The sequence below is a fragment of the Notechis scutatus genome, chromosome 2, assembly GCF_049901735.1.
Source record: "Notechis scutatus isolate UNSWTSFEM ecotype Mainland chromosome 2, rNotScu1.2, whole genome shotgun sequence".
Taxonomy (NCBI): Eukaryota; Metazoa; Chordata; class Lepidosauria; order Squamata; family Elapidae; genus Notechis; species Notechis scutatus.
In genome coordinates this window covers 157,050,172-157,069,252 of record NC_142010.1, presented here as the reverse complement: position 1 = coordinate 157,069,252, position 19,081 = coordinate 157,050,172, and the positions used below count along the sequence as shown (strand labels likewise).

At 41.5% G+C, this 19,081-nt stretch overlaps 1 protein-coding gene across 1 annotated transcript; it reads left to right on the top strand.

Annotated features, from left to right (window-relative positions):
• The first annotated feature begins 869 nt into the window (after positions 1 to 869).
• Positions 870 to 10,090, top strand: TNFSF14 (TNF superfamily member 14). The gene is made up of 4 exons (XM_026681988.2): positions 870 to 1,161; positions 3,183 to 3,219; positions 7,155 to 7,202; positions 7,855 to 10,090. Exons 1-4 carry the CDS (start codon positions 949 to 951, stop codon positions 8,274 to 8,276), a joined length of 720 nt encoding a protein of 239 aa, XP_026537773.1. The 5' UTR covers positions 870 to 948; the 3' UTR covers positions 8,277 to 10,090.
• Positions 10,091 to 19,081: the final 8,991 nt, after the last annotated feature.

Sequence of the window (19,081 nt, the reverse complement as noted above, 5' to 3'; positions counted from 1 at the left end):
AGCAATCAGTTTAGTTTTAGCTGAAAAGAGGAACTTTGAAGAGTAGCACTTCCTGGAATGCAACAGTCTGATGGATTGCTTTGCAGATGTCACTCATGTATGAAAGTTACATACAAAGAAGGGAGGGAAGTGCCATATTGTTGATTCCTGCCCACAGTGTAACCCATTTTGCTAGGGAATTCTGGGGGTTGTATTTCCAATAATTCTAAAGAGTGCCAAAGGCTGGTAAGGACAGAGGCTTGTCCTTTCTACTAAATTATATACATGTTGGATTTAATTACTCCCTACCCATCTGCATGATAAGGAGAGACATATTTTCAAGAAGCAAAGCTTGCTTGTGATGTTTCATTTGCTGTGCTTTTCATTCAGAGTTCTCACCAAAGCATTCACTTCTATCACAAAAATACATTTTTTAAAAAAATCTTTTGGCTTATGGACTTTAAAAGGAGAGGTTTATCTATTGTCTAGCTAACCACATTTTTCTTACACAGTGAGTAAGATGCTCACCCCAACACTTCTTTCCACCTACCTGTAGTCCAAGGGCTTCTTTTTTCATGGACTTTGGGTTCAGTTTTCACTTATCATGAGTTGGGAGCAGACAAAAATCCTGAACAGAGGAAGGACAGCCCTACTCCCAGTTACACACACCTTTCCCTTCATGGCAACAGGTGGGCAGTGCAAAATGTCAGTGTTCAAACCAAAGACCTGATGTACCCACCCAGGAAAAGACAAGAGAAGTAGCTTCCCTCGAGGAAGTCCCAGCCCACCAAGTCAAATATGGCCAGTGTACGTATAAAGGACAGTTGAGTAACCTTGTGGTTTCCTCCCCAGGGGTTGTGGGCGTTGCATGCTTTCTCTCTCTCGCTCATGTACAAGACTCAGTCTGTAGATAAGCAGCACGCCTCTGGGCTCTGCAGTTCTTTCCACATTTCCCCTGAAGGATACACGATGGAAGCGGCTGCAGGGTACCCCTCTGTTTTTGTTGTGGATCCAACACTAAGGGACGTTCCCTTTGTGCCGCCCAGACGGAGGAGTCCGAAGACATGTCAAGCTTGTCAGCTGTTCTTGGGATTCCTGGTGCTGCTGGTGCTGAGTGGCTTAACCATCCAAGCCTATCTCCTGATTTCCTTTCGCAAGGAACTGGACACAGCAATGGCACAGGTCATAGAGAGTGATCAAGCGTGGTGAGAATGAGGTTCTACTGGGGCAGGAAAGAGAGGCCAGGGTGTTGGAGGAGGAACCTAGTCAATGAATGTGCTGGACCATTTGTCCTTGGTGTAGTAGTACTTGGTTACTCCTCAGTTGAAACCAGGACAGCTATGCTGTCATTTGTTAGTGTGGTTGGCTCCACATATCAGGTGTGTGCTCGCGTATGTGTGCAGGGATATGAGAAAAGAGAGTAATAATTTCTTAGGTATGATAAATTCAGGGTTGTACTGACAATGGTCAAAGTAGCTTTCAAAAGGAAAAAATATTGGTGGGAGACAGAGAGAGAAAGGCACTTCCAGCAAGTCAACTGAACAGCAGGATCTAGATTTCAATTAATCTGATCTAAGCATGAGACCAATAATTAGTATATGGCACTGCCATTTTTAGTCTCTTTTAATGTACCTTGTATGAGATGGAAATACAAAGGGCAATTAAACAGTTGCCTCTTTCAGATAATTTTACAGATAAGTCAACAGAATATCTATTTGGAATCTTTGTGTATTTTACAAATTTTCCCTCTTTTCTTAAGGAAAAAATGACATATATTCCTCCAAGCCAGATCAATAGCTTGCCTGATTTTGGTAGAATGTTCTATAAATGAACCATTGCATGCTTTCTAAATTATTGCAGATAGCTAAACAAAATGTATGAACCAAACCCACTGAAGGTTTATACTCATCAATCATGATTAATTGTGAATTAGCCTGATTTGTGAGTCTAGCCACTGTACTGTATTCAGTTGGCTTCTTATCCTAGAATCCTCTCTTAATATTTTGCTCACTTCTGGATTATTAATTACTGATAAAAATGCAAAAATAAGGGGAAATGCTATCCTTTTATTCTGGCTTGTGGTTAAATTCTTATGCTGACAGAGATTCAAACTTCAGATGTGTTGTAAACCACATAACCTAGGAATGATTTCCATGTTGAATTGAAATATGTCATTTTTTACATCTCCTACAACTTAATTTACCATTATTCTATAGACAGGATTATATGTAATTTAAGAAGCACAACTTTCTTTTTTTTACAGCTAATCCCTGGTTGTTCTGATACAATAAAAACAATAATAATGTTATTATTATTAATAACATAATAATATAAATGCATACCCAAACTAATAGTAACAATTATTATTATTAATATTATTACTATTAATGACTTTCTGTGATTTAAGATTTATTTCCATTCAAATTTAGGCTGTGCATGAGATCAGAATATACAGCATTAGGAGGTCTCTGTTTTTATCACATTTCTAATAGAACCATAGTAGCATAGGTTTTCATGCTAAAAGGAGAGTTCTCTTCCTCTGTTTTTGCTGGCTTCCGTTCAGTCTGACTTTCTGCTCTTGCAAATGCAGCTAGATTTGGGGGCAGGGATAGGCAGTTCTAAGTAATATAAGCTATTTTCACCCATACTTATGCCTTCACCAATTTCCCTTGCTGAGGCATTTGCAGAATGTTTCCAGGCACTACCCATCCTTTCTTAAGAAGTTTCAACACACTGGATACTCCCGGTGATAATTCAACTCATCAAACTGAAGAATGAATGAATATTAAAGAATCCTGTGAGGATATCTTGACCAACTCATCCCATGCATGATCTCTGTGCATATATAAACAGCTAATGCAAGATCAAAGTTTGTGGATAAGTGCACAGATGGTGAATTCACCTTAATTTAACCTCTGTTGTGGTTGCCCCAGCTGCTTGTTATTTTATTGATTTTTTCAAAGATTCTTTATGTTCCTGTTGGAGAAATAGAGGGGAGAAACATGTGGAATCCAGAGTTTTGTTCAGAATTCGGTTTTGAACTCTGGTTCTATTTTTTTTGGTGGAAATTAATATTCCAAATAAAGATGTTAAATAAATAAGAATGTTTTGTGAAGAAGAGGCATGTATGTGTAGAAAATGAATTTCTAGTGCTTTTTCAGTTGGTTTATTAACAATTGTCTACTGGGTTTGGTTTTTTTTAGGGAACAGCCAACGCGACTGCTGAAAAAATTATACAAGGTAAATTTATCTTCTCTTTTGTTTCAGTCTTCACCTAAACTCGTTTTCATATGATACCATTTAAGTGCCTCAGAGTCATTATTTTTCAGCAATTAGTGGGAAGTAGAATCAAACAGATTTCACATATAGTTTAATTTGGTACTACAGAAAGTTCCATTTCTACATGACAGCTCCATAAAGCAAAGGACCAGGTTGGGGAAAGAGGGTTATGGAGCAAATCTATCTGTGGTCACTAAAATTCAATATCAATTTGATGGCACATGACCAATCCTTCCAATGCTAAGTGACAATTTCTATGCTGCAGATTCAGTTAGTTTACATGCTATTCCTTCCCTCCTTGCAGGGTGGGAAGTGTACTGATGATGAAGGGTCCTCTTTTAGCCCATTCTGCCCCACACAATGGGTGTGCAAATGTATATATACATACTCACAGCTATTGGTGTCATCTCCTGACTGTTTTCCCGATTCTTTCCAATAGTAGAATAGTCCCAAATATGCTTTTTTCCAAAGGGCAAATGGATGTTTCGCTTCTCATCCAAGAAGCTTCTTCAGCTCTTTCCAAAAGTCCATTTTGCCTTTTTGGGGGGAAACACTTTTAGGACAACCATGACTTGGATGACTGAGAATCTCCATAGACAATAAGGAATAGTATTGATTTGCAATGAAATAGAAGAAAGAGGAAAGCAATTCAATTCAATCATCAGTGTGTTTTTACTGTACAAATGAAACGCTTGTGCATAGTTCTCTTCACTGTTAAGGCTTAACAGATTAGCATTTCTCAGATTCATTTTGCAACAGAACCTAACAAGTGTTAGGTAAACCATTTGGATTCAGCATGTCAAAAATGTAGGAAAAAAACCTAACTTGACACTGCTGGCATGTCAACCCCTCCCCCAAACAGAAACAATTCTCTATCCACTTAGGCCACTCTGAACAACACTACATGGGCCTCGATTTCAGCTCTAGTGCCACCACTGCCATTCCAAAAGGCCACCTAGTTCCCTTCCTCAAGGCATGTGAGCCTTAAAGAATGGCATGATTGATTGCTCTCACAGTCCAGTGTTCCCTGGGATCTGCTGACCTGTAGGCGGCCTTCTGCAGCCGACCTGAGGCTACTCTGGGTCACCTGAAGACTTTATTCTTAAGCAACTTCGTAGAATGTTCTCCTGCAGCCTCTGAAAACTCTACAAAAACCATTCTTTCACATCCTTCATGGCTTCCAAACAGTACATGAAAATGGCTCATGTTCTTCAGAATAGTTGTTGGATGTTATGAATGTAGGTGTGTTGTGTCATGTCTCTTTTGACACACATGTCATAAGTTTACCATCACTGTATTAATCTATCAATAGCCAAAGATCCTCCACCCAATCTTAAAAAAAAGACATTCAGGAATATTATTTTTAAAAATCACAATTTTTTAATTTTTTAATAGTTCACTGGTTGTGGTGGGTATTGCTCCTGTAATATAGTAAAAATACCCACATTTTGTCTCTTTATTCCAAAGTATTTCTCTGGGCTGAAGGAAACTTGAAATGATCTGGATTTCTTAGCATTGCCCAGTTGCTCCATCATCAGAACAGGCAGGCAACTATTTCTGAAAGGCAAAAAATGGAAGATTTCATTATCTGTTAATAGATGATAGATAGATAGATAGATAGATAGATAGATAGATAGATAGATAGATGATAGATAGATAGATAGATAGATAGATAGATAGATAGATAGATAGATAGATAGATAGAAGATAGGTAGACAGACAAACAGAGAGACAGAGAGACAGAGAGACAGACAGAGAGACAGAGAGACAGAGAGACAGACAGACAGACAGACAGACAGACAGACAGACAGACAGACATAGAAAATGTCCAGGACCAATACTGACAAGAAGAAAAGTTATTGGCAATTGCTTTCCTGGAATAAGGTGGTGGGAGGGCACAGGAATGAGGGAAATAGTGACTGAGAGTGAAAGCCTGCAGTCCAGACTGAATAATTTGCAAGCTGGCAAAATGTTTCACTCTATATAAGAGCTGCTTAAAACTGCTTAGAGTTAGATTTGTTGAGGACTGAAAGATTACTTGATGAATGCTCCTTTAATGGCCCTTTTTAGTTCTTTTGATAGAGCATCAAGTGGTAAAACACAGAGAAGAATGATAGCTCATGCCGGAATGTGTTATTCTGGCATGAACTATAGGTCCCATTATTAGGGATAGCTGAGAGTCAGTTTGGTTTCTAGCACCAGGCTAGAAACCAGGAGACTGTATGTTCTAAGCTCACTTTATCATGCAAGCCAGCTCAGTAACCTTGAGACGATCCCTTTCTCTCTGCCCATGATGCCAGGCTTGGCGACAAGCTGGTTGGTCAAATCCTGCCACAAACATCAGCACTCAGTTGGTTAAAAAAGAAAAAGCTTACTGTGGGGAAAACACTAGGAAGAAAACTGCTTTTTCCAAAAGGCAACTGGACTGCCTTGAGTTTTTTTCCCCCTTTGAAAACATTTTGTTTCTCAACTAAGAAGTTTCTTCAGTTCGTTATCAGAACTGAAAAAGCTTTCAAAAGAAAAAATAAAACCAAGCAAGTCCAGTTGCCTTTTGAAAACAGAACCTTTGGAAAAACTACAACCTGGATGGTTGAGAATCCCCATAGACAAGATTAAAGAGGGAAAAAAAGTTGACTTGGTTAGGGAACTAGAGTGAAATCTTGATCGGTTTTTCACTATATAATAAGACTCCATACAATAGCAACTCTATAAAATCAAATCAAGTCTTTAAACTGACACCTTCCATTACCCACCCTCTCAGTTACAATTCTGGTTACATACTGTGTCAATTTTTCCATAGTTTAAAGGAATAATGTATAATGTATTAATGGAACAATTCATAGTAATCTATTATAAGCATGGAGAAACGCTGTGGGTGAGACACTGTAGGAGTGTGGAGGATCTATAAAAAAGACATACAGTATACATCTTGATAGAAACAGCAGTGGAAAGAGTAAAAGCAAGAAATGTCTATTACCAAACAAGCCACAAGAATTACTGTTCAAGAATTGTTTTTCCCACCAGATCTCCCCAATGAAATATGACATTCAAATAGCATAACTATTGGAATTCTGGGAGTTGTAATCTTGAAACTTTTGAACACAACCAGACCAGTAAAGGCTGAATGAGCAAGTGAAACATCAATATACACAATCTGTCTAGCCAGGCCATGCAACTTTCTCAAAAATTACTTGACAATTACCTTGGTTGGGCCAATTGAATAGGAAAGAGAAACACGATGCTCTTCTTCCATTCCCATCAGTTCTGGGAAGAATATACCTAGACTGCCATCATTTTCCATGCACAATTTAAGTCCCTGACATTGATTCACAAAGTCCTAATCAGCAGGGCCTGATTATCTGAATGACTACATTTTCCATTCTGCACCTGTCTTGGTACCAGGTCCTGCTTCAGAAAGATGCTTCTACTCTTCAAAGTCTAGTTAGCAAATGCAGGGAGAAAATGTCATCTCTTGCTCCCAAATTACAGGACAATTACAGAACAGGAGATCCTAGTGGTGAAAACACTTGCCTCCCACTCGGAAAGTTGAAATCCTAGGTAGTAGCAGATGTTTCTCTTCTAGGGTGCACAGAAAAAAAATATCTGCAGCAAACTCCACACAGGTGTCAGGAAGGACATCCAGCCAGCAAATACTCAGCTCCATCTAATCGTCCAGACTCTACCCGAATAGGGTCAATAGGGTCATGAAAGGGAGTTTTGTGTTATTGATAGCTTTAGTGCATATAATTAGTGCATTTTATTTTTCAATATATAATTGCATTCTATCATTTGCAGTGCTCGTAATATGCCTTCGTTAGCTTGCATTGAGTTTGTATAGAGCCTTCTCAAGCTACCTGTTTTGATAACAATCAGTTTCATCTTATTCCTTTCAACAGCTCCACCCAAGCTTCCTCTCAAAAGACCATCTGCTCATCTGACACTAGGTAGGAAATCTTCTTATGAAGTCATATTTTTATTCAGCTTTTAAATGCATGGAAGCTGAAGTAGGACTAGTTTGCTGCTTGTGAATAAGACAGAATTCTTGAGACCTGACTGGGAGATTCTGGGAATTGAAGTCTACATCTTAAAATTGCTGAGACTGAGGAACACTGCTTTAGATATACGCAAAGCTAACACAGACAGCTAAAGCTAAACTCTGTTAGATTTCTGTTCCACTTTCCTTCCAGGAGAGTAAGATGGTACTCCTTCAATTTATTCCCTGTGATGGAGGGTACACTAAGAAAGAGAGAGGAATTATCTACTAAAATCACCCAGTGAGGGTGGATGTCTCATATCTACAGTAAAACAGCATCCATATGTGAGGCTATTATGTTGAAATGAACGTGGCCGTGGGGGTGAGGGAAGTAAAGTCAGAGCTCACTGCCCTTTCCCTTCCCAAAATGAAGTTTCAGCTTAAATTGAGGCAATGATTCTCCAGTGTTCAGTGTTCTCTATGCGTGTATGTGGGTATGTGTGTGTTTTGAAGCCAGATTGTTAAAATTAGTTTTCATTGCTGATCTATTAGTGAAGATTCTATGAAAATTGTTTGCTTACCTCCCCGCCCATCTATGAAATAAGTCTGGTTGTATTTTCCAGAACTCCCTGACACTGCGCTTATAGATGGAGTCCTGCAGTGGGAACATCAGAACGGGCTTGCCTTTCTGCATGACATGGACTACAAAGCTGGTTCACTGATTTGCAGCAAGTCTGGCTACTACTATGTCTATTCCAAGCTCAGCTTGATGTATTCAAGCTGTCTAACCAAACACCAGAGAAATTCCCTTTTCACCCACCACATTTACAAAAGGACACCTCGCTATCCTGAGAAGATATTACTGCTGACCAACTACATTACCTATTGCAACTCTAAGGACAGTGAACAGTGGCACGGCAATAGCTTCCTTGCTGGGATGGTGTATCTAGAAGAGGAGGAAGAAGTGTTCATCAAAATAACAAAACAGGAGTTGTTGTTGTACAAGGATGACTCAGTATCACATTTTGGCACCTTCATGATCTAAAGGCTGTAAGGCTGTGCACAGACTTGATTTTAGTTGAGCAATGAGAAGGACCCCTTCCTTGTACCGTAGTGGGGTCATCTCTTAGTGTTGCTTCAGACATTTTTCAAATATATTGAAGGAAGGGCAAGAGGTCTGCTCATTTTTTAGAAGGAAAAAAAATGTTTGATCAACTGTTGGCTGGCCATGACCAAAATAAAAAAGGGTGAAAAAATATTTGGTGTGGGAGGGAGGACATAGGAGAACTTCTATTTCTTCAAAGAGTTACCTGACATTTCTTTGGCTGGACTGTCCATTAGTCACCCATGACTGGCATCCCAAGTGAATGCCTGTTTTAAGTAACAAGTGCACTTATTTGGAGGGTGGGGAGGGATAACGCTATTTTTAATACATTATTATTATTATTTGAAATGCTGTAAAATCCTGCAAAGTCAGTCTGTAAGGAGTCATGGTGGACAAAGAAAATGAGATGACAATGTAACACCACCGCATGGTCTCTGAAAAGCTGCTGTATGTACAGGAGCCTTTCCCCACTTGGACCTACCTACAGCATAAACTTGCCCTGGCAGTCTCTATGTTCTTCCTTGTCCCCATGGTCTTGTTCCTTGCCTTGGTCTTGTTCTCAGCAGCCCGGCACCGAGAAAGCCTTGGAATGATGTTTTCCTCTCTTATTTTGATCCTTCCAGAGTCACTCTTGGAGTGAAGTCAGGGAAACTACCTGTGAGTGGAAACACAGGTAGTTGTGAAAAGTAATAAAGGCAGGACAGGGATGGACTCTGAGCAGAGACCCGTTCTGCCTGGGGGGACTTAGATGGGTGGACAGCACTTCAACTCAGCAGTAGAGAGAGGCCCCTAAATTCAGGATCAAGATTTTGAAGGGCTTACTCATGAGTCACTTCATCTTGAATAGATGAACCACATTCCAGAATGGCCGTTTTATAGTTATACTGACACAGCATTGTTGAGCCAAGGAGCTTCCTGTGTTGGTGATTGTTGCTTATCACTGCAGTGAAACGTCAAATGTAAGCTAAGCTTGAATGACTGGGCAGCTTGCTGACTATGACATGGGTCCTGTAGTCAGGAATAAATCCATTCCTTTATTATTGGCTTCAAAGCCCAGGAAGCCATTTAGTACTTGGATAGACATTGCCACTATGAGCCTTTAGGCCTTATTTATTCTCTGATGCTTCTCCCTCACCTCCTACTAAAGGACCTTGGAAGGGGTTTTTATATTAACCATTCTCTTCTACGAATGCCTAGCTGCTTTTCCTTCTGCACAGTTGCTGCATTAACATAGGAATATCCATATAATGGTATAGGACCACATGATTGTGTTAGTACTGTAATGCCCAAATAGGGCAGTATTTCCTGGATTAGTCACTGGCTCGTGCTACCCAATCAGGAATTATGTACTAAACAGGGTAAATCCTGCCAAACCATGTGAACAATCAGATTTGATTACATTATATCCCTTAAGGAAAAGAGGACTATATAACGAAACAGAAGCATTCAAATATCATTGAAAGCAGAAGAGATGTGATACTTTTTGAAATATGGGTGCATGGCTACCTTAATAGTGAAGGTATGATTAAAAGTAAAACTTCTCTAACCAAAATGACATCTGCCTTAGTGCTCCAAAAAATCATTCTGCCTTTTGTTAAATAAGAAGGTAATGCATTAATTCCCAATCCTGTATTGAATGAGATCATTATACATTGGCCTAAACCAGGCTCCTAGAGAAGGGCACCAAGCAATTTCAATGGAACAGCTACTGTATGTGTCTGATAAAATAAAATTCCAAAGATTAATGTGTCAAATACATTGTTTATGGGCCTGCTGTGAAATAGGACTTGAAAACTAGAGCTATGATAGAGTATGGCAGCCAGGGATGTGTCCACACTATATTGCACCTTGTTTAAATTACACTGGTTTCCAGATTATTTCCCAACAAAGTTTTTATATTACCTTTAAAGCTTTTATCAGTTTAGATGGAGGCTTTCTCATTGCCTCTTGGCCTTGCAGGATTTAGGTTAGCTGGCAGAAGTGTCTGTGGGGTAGCAGAAGGAAGATCCAAAATGTCAACAGCCAATTGAAGTCCTTTTTTATCTGTGTAGCATGTAAAAATGGGCTAAGATTTTGATCATGCAGTTGCAGCATAATCTTTTTTTTTAACCTCCTCTGCAGACATTCTGGGATAATCTCACTAGCAGGATCAAGCCCTGGAAAATTTAATTGGCTTCTTAGCTTTCACTCTTGAGAGATTGGTCAAAACCTCTTATCTTCCAGGCTTTTTGGAGAGTTAAGCTTGGCATCCTGCTGCTATAGTTGGTTGACTGATATTCGGTTACTTCCTGTTCTTTTGTGTTTTATTGTGGTATTGCTATGACTTGATACTATAAGGCTTTTCATATAGTAAATAACCTTATTTTTTTTTTTTTGGAATTGAAAGACTGGTTTTGTATCTCTAAAATAAACAAATATGCTTTTGCAAAAGCTATATAGATGGTGTGGTCATGCAGAGCCCAGCAAAGTTTGACTGAAGAAGCAGGGATAACAAAAGATGTTGAAATGGCTTAAGCCAGTTAGGCCTTATTTTCTCTTATTTCATAAATTATTTGCCAACTCTGGTCAACAGATACATACATGTGCCTCTCTCATAACCACTTTCACATCACTGAAAAACTCCCTGACTCTAGATTCTTTGACTTTTCAGTAGCTCTTAAATCTCTATACATGTCTAATGACATGTGTAAGTCCTTCAAGAAAAGAAGAACAATGGAATGAGACCTCCTGTGAGATGGTAGTATTTCACAGATGGCATCCAGAGCATGCTGACCCTGTCAGACCTTATCTGACAGATTGAAGCCATTGGAAGAAGATGATTCCATTGCTATCCAGCCCCTAAGCCTTGCAGGAATTTAGAGTTGTCTACCAAACCTGGAAACAACTACTTATTAGTGCAGCTTCTGAATCAGAGTATCACTTGTGTGGCTTTAGGTTACACTTCACTGTCTTAGTCACAGTGAGCTAACTGTGGGCTTCACAGTGGGCTTCCAAATGTCATGAAAAACATCATTCTAATATCTTTATCATGAAATGTATCTCCTGGTGTATCAACTCCCCTGGAGATCGCAGGCTGCCTCAGTGGAAGATGCTACTTTTTTAATGCTAGGGAATTAAAGTAAAACTGAGAATAATATAACTCTTCTTATTATGTATAGGAGGAAAAAGGTTTCTGGATAACCATGGATGGAGAACAAATAACAATTAGGTTCATTTGGAGATAAATAGGAAAGTGGTGGTAATAGAGGTTTGCAATGCTATTATATAGATTCACAGGGCTTCTGCTGTGCCTCACACTTGCTTCCTTTAGTCAAACCGCATCACAAGGGCTCAACAACATTACAGAAAGGATTTCCTGTGGCCTGCAATGCTTGGTTGGCTGGAGTGTGTTGAAGAGAAGGGTGGTAGCTGGAAAACTGCAACATTTTTATAACCTGAACCAAAACCATGTGCTCAGTTTTAGCAGCATTGTCTGGTATGATAGAAAGCCACCCCGATGAGCTCCATTTACTGAATACTGGCCCTTGTGAGAGGAATAAATTAAATTCCAGGACATTAACCTGAGGCTTTGGGTTGAACCTAGAGGTTCCTCCACCAGCAGCATTCTATAGACCTTACACTGAGGGTTCACGAAGATAAGTGAAAGCTGAAGAATCACTGAAAATGCACAGGGTGCTTTCAAGTACATGAAAATCACTCTCTCTTTAGCTTAGAGCTTTTCCCCATTTGCATCTAACCGCAATGCAGCCATCTTTATCTGTGCCAGGGTTAAAACTTCTATTTCCACCCTTAAGTAGGTGCCATCAATTGAGGCTTTAAAAGCTGTTGTCTTTTACTGATTTATACCAGAAACAGACTAGTATTTAGCAGGGGGTGAACCTTTCAGACAGCACCCTCTGCCTGTAATGGTTTGTGAGAATGATCCTGGGAGACTGGGGGAGGGGAGAGAAAGATGCTAACTAACGGAATGATTAGATAAGATCTTATCATAGGGAGAGAAGGCATAGCCTGCAGTTACATCATGGATAAAGAATCTCAGAAGGGAACCCCCCCACCACTTCTCAGACTGTAAAAAGATGGTGAGAGATTTGTATTATCAGATCTTCAAAATTGTTATCAGCCTTCCCAAGTAGACCAGACAGGAAACAATACTAGATGAGTTATTTGTTAAGTATTATCTAATATGGCCATTAGAGTGGAGTCAGTTAACAGACTCCACTCATTGGCCCAACCACTGGCAGGAGAAATAAAGCCCCGTCAGTGGCTGAAACCTTGGACAGCACCGGCTACAAAAATAAAGACTGTTGCCTGTTCCTGCTGTGTCCTGCCTCTTATTACCGCGGACCCATCTAACACTGGCGACGAAGGTAGGATCCTGAGCTGCAGAGAGAACAAAGGACACCTCATGGGATTCAGATGCCATTTTACCGGCCATCGCAACAATTGCAACCCTGCCAACCAACATGGCTCAACGATCGAACAGCCTGGCACACCACCCAATGTCGATCCCCTATGACCCGGCAAGAGAGAAATGGTCTTCATACATGGGCCAATTCAACCTGCACCTGGAAGTCAACGGCCTCCAAGCAGACCCCAATGCACAAAAAAAGCATTATTCCTGACTTACTGCAACACCGAAATCTACAAGATGGCAGATGCCCTAGTAGCGGATGACCTGCGGAGTGTCTCCTGGGATGAACTCAAACAGGCACTCAAGGGACACTACGGCCCTTCTCCTTCCTACCTGGCAAGCCGGTGAAATTTTTACACGTGGATCCAGAGTGAGGGGGAGATGATAAACACATTCATAACTGACTTGTGGAAGATAGCAAAAAACTGCAAGTTCCCCAACACCGAAGGAATGATCCAAGACTGAATCATCCTGGGAACAAGGGAACCTGCACTACAGAAGAAACTCTTGGCCCAGGAGGATGTCTTATTCAAAGAAGCCATTGATGAAGCACGAGCCGCAGAGTCCTCAGACAACTCGGTAGTGCGTATCCGAGGAACAGGGAGGATCCATGCAACCAAGACCAATCGGCACCCTAACTGATGCAACTCCACCTCCAAAGCAAGCGAGGGTGAAGACGAGGACATGCACAAGGTGAAGCCCAGTAAGCCAGACAGGATACCCAGAAATGAACAGTGCGTGGGTTGTGGAGGATATCATCACCCCTCGGCATGCTGTTTTAAAGACACTATCTGCTGAAGATCTGAGCACAGAGGCCACATTGCAGAGGTATGCCAGGCCATCCAACTGACAAACAAACAAGGCAGGTGACCATCAACTCCCCCGAGGCAAAATGGCCACCAAGGGGGAGGGCGAAAGGCTCCTGGTGGGAAATTCAAAAGGAGAGCTGACGCCAGGGAAGAAGAAGCACACTTCACCTTCATTGGCTATGCCCAGACCCAGGTGAGACACGCTGATGCCTATGAGGCCAACAAAGTAATGGCCACAGTAGCCATCGATGGCAAGCTCTGCCTGATGGAAGTGGATTCAGGGTCCTACATGTCCATGATCTCATGGGACACTCTCAAAAGACTCCAATCCAAACTGTGGTGCGACCAATTGGAAATACAGCCAATTATATTAAGAGACTACCAGGGCTGCCGCATACCTGTACTGGGCCAGAAAACAGTACACATCAAATACGGCCATTTTCAAGGAAACCTACCACTCACCATAGTAGACCAGAACTTGCCAACCCTACTAGAAAAAGAAGGGTTCCAGCCACTACAGATCAACATTATCGGCGTTCACAAGATTCTAAAACAGAGGGATTCTATGATAAACTGACTGATCTAGATAAGATTTTGACAGGTACTGATGAAAAGGTGATTAAAAAATTATACGGTTATTTACTGGGAATTAAACTAGAGGAAGAACAAGTTAAAGAAACTATGATTGCTTGGGGGAAGAATTTTGGATATGGGATTGATTTAGAGAAATGGCAAAAATTGTGGTCTCAAAATTATAAAATGACAATGTCAATAGCTTATAAAGAAAATTTGTATGAGATGTTTTACAGGTGGCACTTTTCCCGACAAGAATAGCAAGAATGTTCAAGAATAAATCTGAAAAATGCTGGAAATGTCATCAGATACCCGGCTCATATTACCATATGTGGTGGACTTGTGAGGACGCTAGAAAATACTGGACTAAAATTCGCATGTGGTTGGAAAAAATGACAAAGAAACACATAGATTTGAAACCAGAGATCTTTTTATTGGGAATCTTACCTGATACATACAGTAAAGACTTGAAATATTTGATTGTAAATGTATTAACAGCGGCTAGGATTGTATTTGCTAAAAATTGGAAAAATGAGAAAATACCATTGCAGGAAGAAATTATTAAGAAAATATTGGAATGTGCTGAGATGAGTAGATTGACATTTGAAATTAGAGATCAAGAGGATAAACAATTCTATAAAATTTGGGACCTTTTCTATCAATGGTTGGATGATAAAATACAATAATAGAATATTTAGAATTTTAGATAATAAGGAATATATAAAAAGATATTTTTCTTTTCTTTGTTATTTGATATTATATCTATAAAATGTTTTTAGGATAGATTTGGTATGACTATATGATTTGTTATAAAATAAACTACGTAAATTATAGTTATCTCATTAAGTATGAATGAATAAAATTATAGTCAAATGATTGTTTCATAGTGATACTAGGATATATAATTTTTGATTGATAATATGAGTTATTATGTAACGTAACTGTAATTGAGACTACGAAATGAATGCACAAAAACTGATAAACCAACCGACACACTGTTTGTATATATTTATGAAAGAAAGCTGATGTTTTTATGTTTTGTTTGTTTTATTTGTTTTTAAAAACTAATAAAATTGTTTAAAAAAAAACAAACATTATCGGCATTCACGCAAAAGAAACCACCCCCGCAGCAGACATCGCAGAACTGGAGCAGAAATTCAGCGATGTCTTCGATGACAAACTGGGCAAGTATACGGGGACCCCTATATCACTTAATTTAAATCCCAACATCTCCCTGGTCTGCCTCAAGCCGCGGCAAGTCCCATTTGCTCTCTGGCCCAAAGTCGAAGAGCAATTAGATAAATTAATTGCCCAAGGGGTCCTTGAGCCGGTGGACCATGGCAAATGGGAGACCCCAATTGTCATCCCAGTCAAACCAGATGGGTCAATCAGGATTTGTGCAGACTACAAGACAACCCTGAATAAGGTGCTCCAACAAAGCACCTACCCCGTGCCCGTAGTCCAGCACCTCCTGCATTCCCTGGGCCGAGGGACTATATTCGCCAAATTAGATCTGGCCCAGGCCTATCAGCAACTGCCCATCGATGAGGCAACCGCTGAAGCACAAACCATCATCACCTACCACGGCATGTACAAATGTAAGCGGCTACAGTTCGTAGTAAGTATAGCCCCTGGCCTGTTCCAGAGCATCATGGAATGGCTGTTGCATAATATTCCAGGGGTGATACCCTATTTCAATGATGTGATCATCTCAGCCAGTAGCAGAGAACAACTAATGGAGCATTTAAGGGCAGTTCTGGGGAGATTCCAAGAAGCAGGGCTGAAATTAAAGAGGAATAAATGCCATAAGGCTATTCCCCAAATGGAATTTTTTGGCTTCCTGATAGACGCAACAGGCATCCAACCCACAAATGGGAAGCTGAAAGCAATATGGGAAGCCCCCACCCCACAAAACAAAGCGGAACTGCAAGCCTTTTGGGGATTGCTTAACTTTTATAATGTCTTTCTACCACAGAAAGCAACTATCGCAGAACTGCTCCACAGACTGCTCGATAAGATGACCAGCTGGATCTGGGGACAACGTGAGGCTGACGCTTTTAAAAAGACGCATCCTGACATCCAACAGCGTTCTCATGCAATACAGCGAAACACTGCCATTGACACTCACATGTGATGCCTCGCCCTATGGAATCGGAGCAGTCATCAGCCACAAACTACCTAATGGGACAGAAGCCCCCATCACATATTTTTCTAAAACACTATCCAAAACATAAAGGAACTATAGCCAAATCGACAAGGAAGCGCTTGCCACGGTAGCTTGAGGTCAAACGCTTCCATGAATACCCGTACGGAAGACAATTCGACCTAATTACTGACCATAAACCACTGCTGGGCATCCTTGCCGGAGACAAATCCACACCAAACATCCTATCACCCAAGATGTTAAGATGGACTGTGTTCCTGGCCACATATAGCTACCATCTAATTCACCGGCCAGGAAAAGACATTTCAAACGCCGACGCGTTGAGTCACTGCCCCCTCCCGGACATCATTGAAGACCTGGCACCCTCCACCACAGTACTGCTAGTGGAAGAACTACAGCCCGGACTGATGACGTCTACAGAAATCACCAGACTCACGGCACACGACAAAACCATGGCACGAATTTCGAACTGGGTATGGAGGGGATGGCCAGAATCCATAGAAGGGGTGAACTCAAACCATATAAAAACAGGCAGGCTGAGTTATCTGTACTCAAGGGCTGTATACTATGGGGAGAGAGAGTGGTCATCCCTCCCCCACTAAGAAACAAAGTTCTAACAGTACTACACAAGGGCCACCCAGGGATAGTCTGCATGAAAGCCCTAACCAGAAGCTATATGTGGTGGCCGGGGCTGGACAAAGAAATAGAGACCTGGGTCGCCACCTGCAATCCCTGTCAAGAAACCTGACCAGCCCCCACCAGCAGCCATCCCTAAGAAGTGGGAGACACCCACAGCCCCATGGGCCTGAGTATACGTCGACTTCGCCAGGCCCTGCCAAGGGCAAACATTTCTCATAGTGGTTGATGCGTACTCTAAATGGTTAGAGGTAATCTGGATTACATCCACCAACACCAAAGCGACCATAAGAGCCCTTCTGAAGCTGTTCTCTACCCACAGACTACCAGACATCCTCATTTCTGATAACGAGCCTCAATTCACATCACAACCATTCGAGGGTTTCCTAGCCAGACTAGGAATCAGGCACGCACTCTCAGCGCCTGCACATCCCTGCACGAATGGGCAGGGGGAGAGAATGGTCTGAATGACCCAGGAAACCCTCAAGAGAATGGGCAAAGGGGACTGACAGGAAAGGATCGACAGAATGCTGCTGGCCCAACACATCACGCCCATGCGACAACACTGCAGCCCAGCAGAGCTATTGATGGGCTGGAATCAACGCTAGACAGAATCCACCCAAACTACAGTCCTGAAACTCCAATAGACTCCACTGAGAAGTGTAGGAGCTTTTCCATAGGGGACCCGGTCTACACACACAACTATACAGGGGGACTTATTTGGGTACCTGTCAAAATCACTGCAGTCACTGGACCCAGATCCTATTGAGACAGAGGAAGGAACACAGTGGGAAAGACACATCGACCAAATCAGAGGCTGGATCCTGACCACAGTCAACTGGCCAGAAAGCCAACACGAGCAAGCAAAACAGTCACTAGCCCTACCTGTAGAACCCAGAACAAGGACTGACAGGCTAGCCTCAATCCCAAATAGAACACCGAGACACCTACCTTGCAAAGAGGAAGTCCCGTGAAGTATGTCGAGGCCTCAGACTCAATGATCCCTGCTGTAACACGAGAGGACTTTGAGACACTTCCACAGGCAGGGACCGGAGCAATGGCAGACCCGCCCACTTAGGCCACCGCCCCAGGAACGAGTGATGTGCGTAGGTCCAGTCGCACCACTCGAAGCCCCACCTACCTACAAGATTACGTAAGGTATGCTGGCGCTGATTGGATGAACACTGACTAGGAGGGGAGGGGTGTTAAGTATTACCTAATATGGCCATAGAGTAGAGTCAGTTAACAGATTCCACTTATTGGCCCAGCCACTGGCGGGAGAAATAAAGCCCCGTCAGTGGCTGAAACCTTGGACAGCACCAGCTGCAAAAAGCCAGCACCAGCCATGGCTGAGAGGCTTTTTCTTAATTCACGAAATAAAGACTGTTACCTGTTCCTGCCATGTCCTGCCTCTTATTGCCGTGGACCCATCTAGCACTATTCTATTGTAAGGTTACATTAACAAAACCTTGCAAATCTGAAAGTACAAACTCCCCACCACCACTTTTGTCTGGTTGATCCATAAGGGGAAAGTCTTTCCTAAGTTTCTTACTCTGACCATTAAGCAACTGGGGGATTTCCAAATCTCCCACCATCTCTTTTTACAGCCTGAGAAGTTACACAGTGGAGTGGAATAGAGGGCCATAGAGGCAATGCAGGGAAGGCAATTACAGCCACAAATGTCACACTGGTGTAATTTGAAGCCAACTTGAGGATGGGTGGAAATAACTCAGCAGCACGGAAGGCACTCAAACCAGCTGTTACTCAGATATCCCCAAAGCTCAAATGTTCTGTGGCTGCCACCACGGCCGCTTATGGCTCAGCGCATACATTTTTTTGCAAACTATGACCTACATCCAGGTTTGTCAGTAAAACTCTTTTAGTGGGCAATTCTTAAAACTCCCTTCCCTTCTCTCTAAAAGTTCTCAGTTTCTGAGAACTTAGGGCTAGGAAAGTACCAGTGATAATATCAAATAATGCAAGACTTTCTTTTAACTTTTCTTCTATCACAAATTCAATCAAGAAAAGTACCATCTCCATTGCGTGGATAAAAGGTAATCTGTCCTCCTGTACTGCTAAGACTTCATTCCCACCAACCCCAAAAAAGATATATATATCTTCTTCTGTGTATGGCAACATATACATGTGAAAC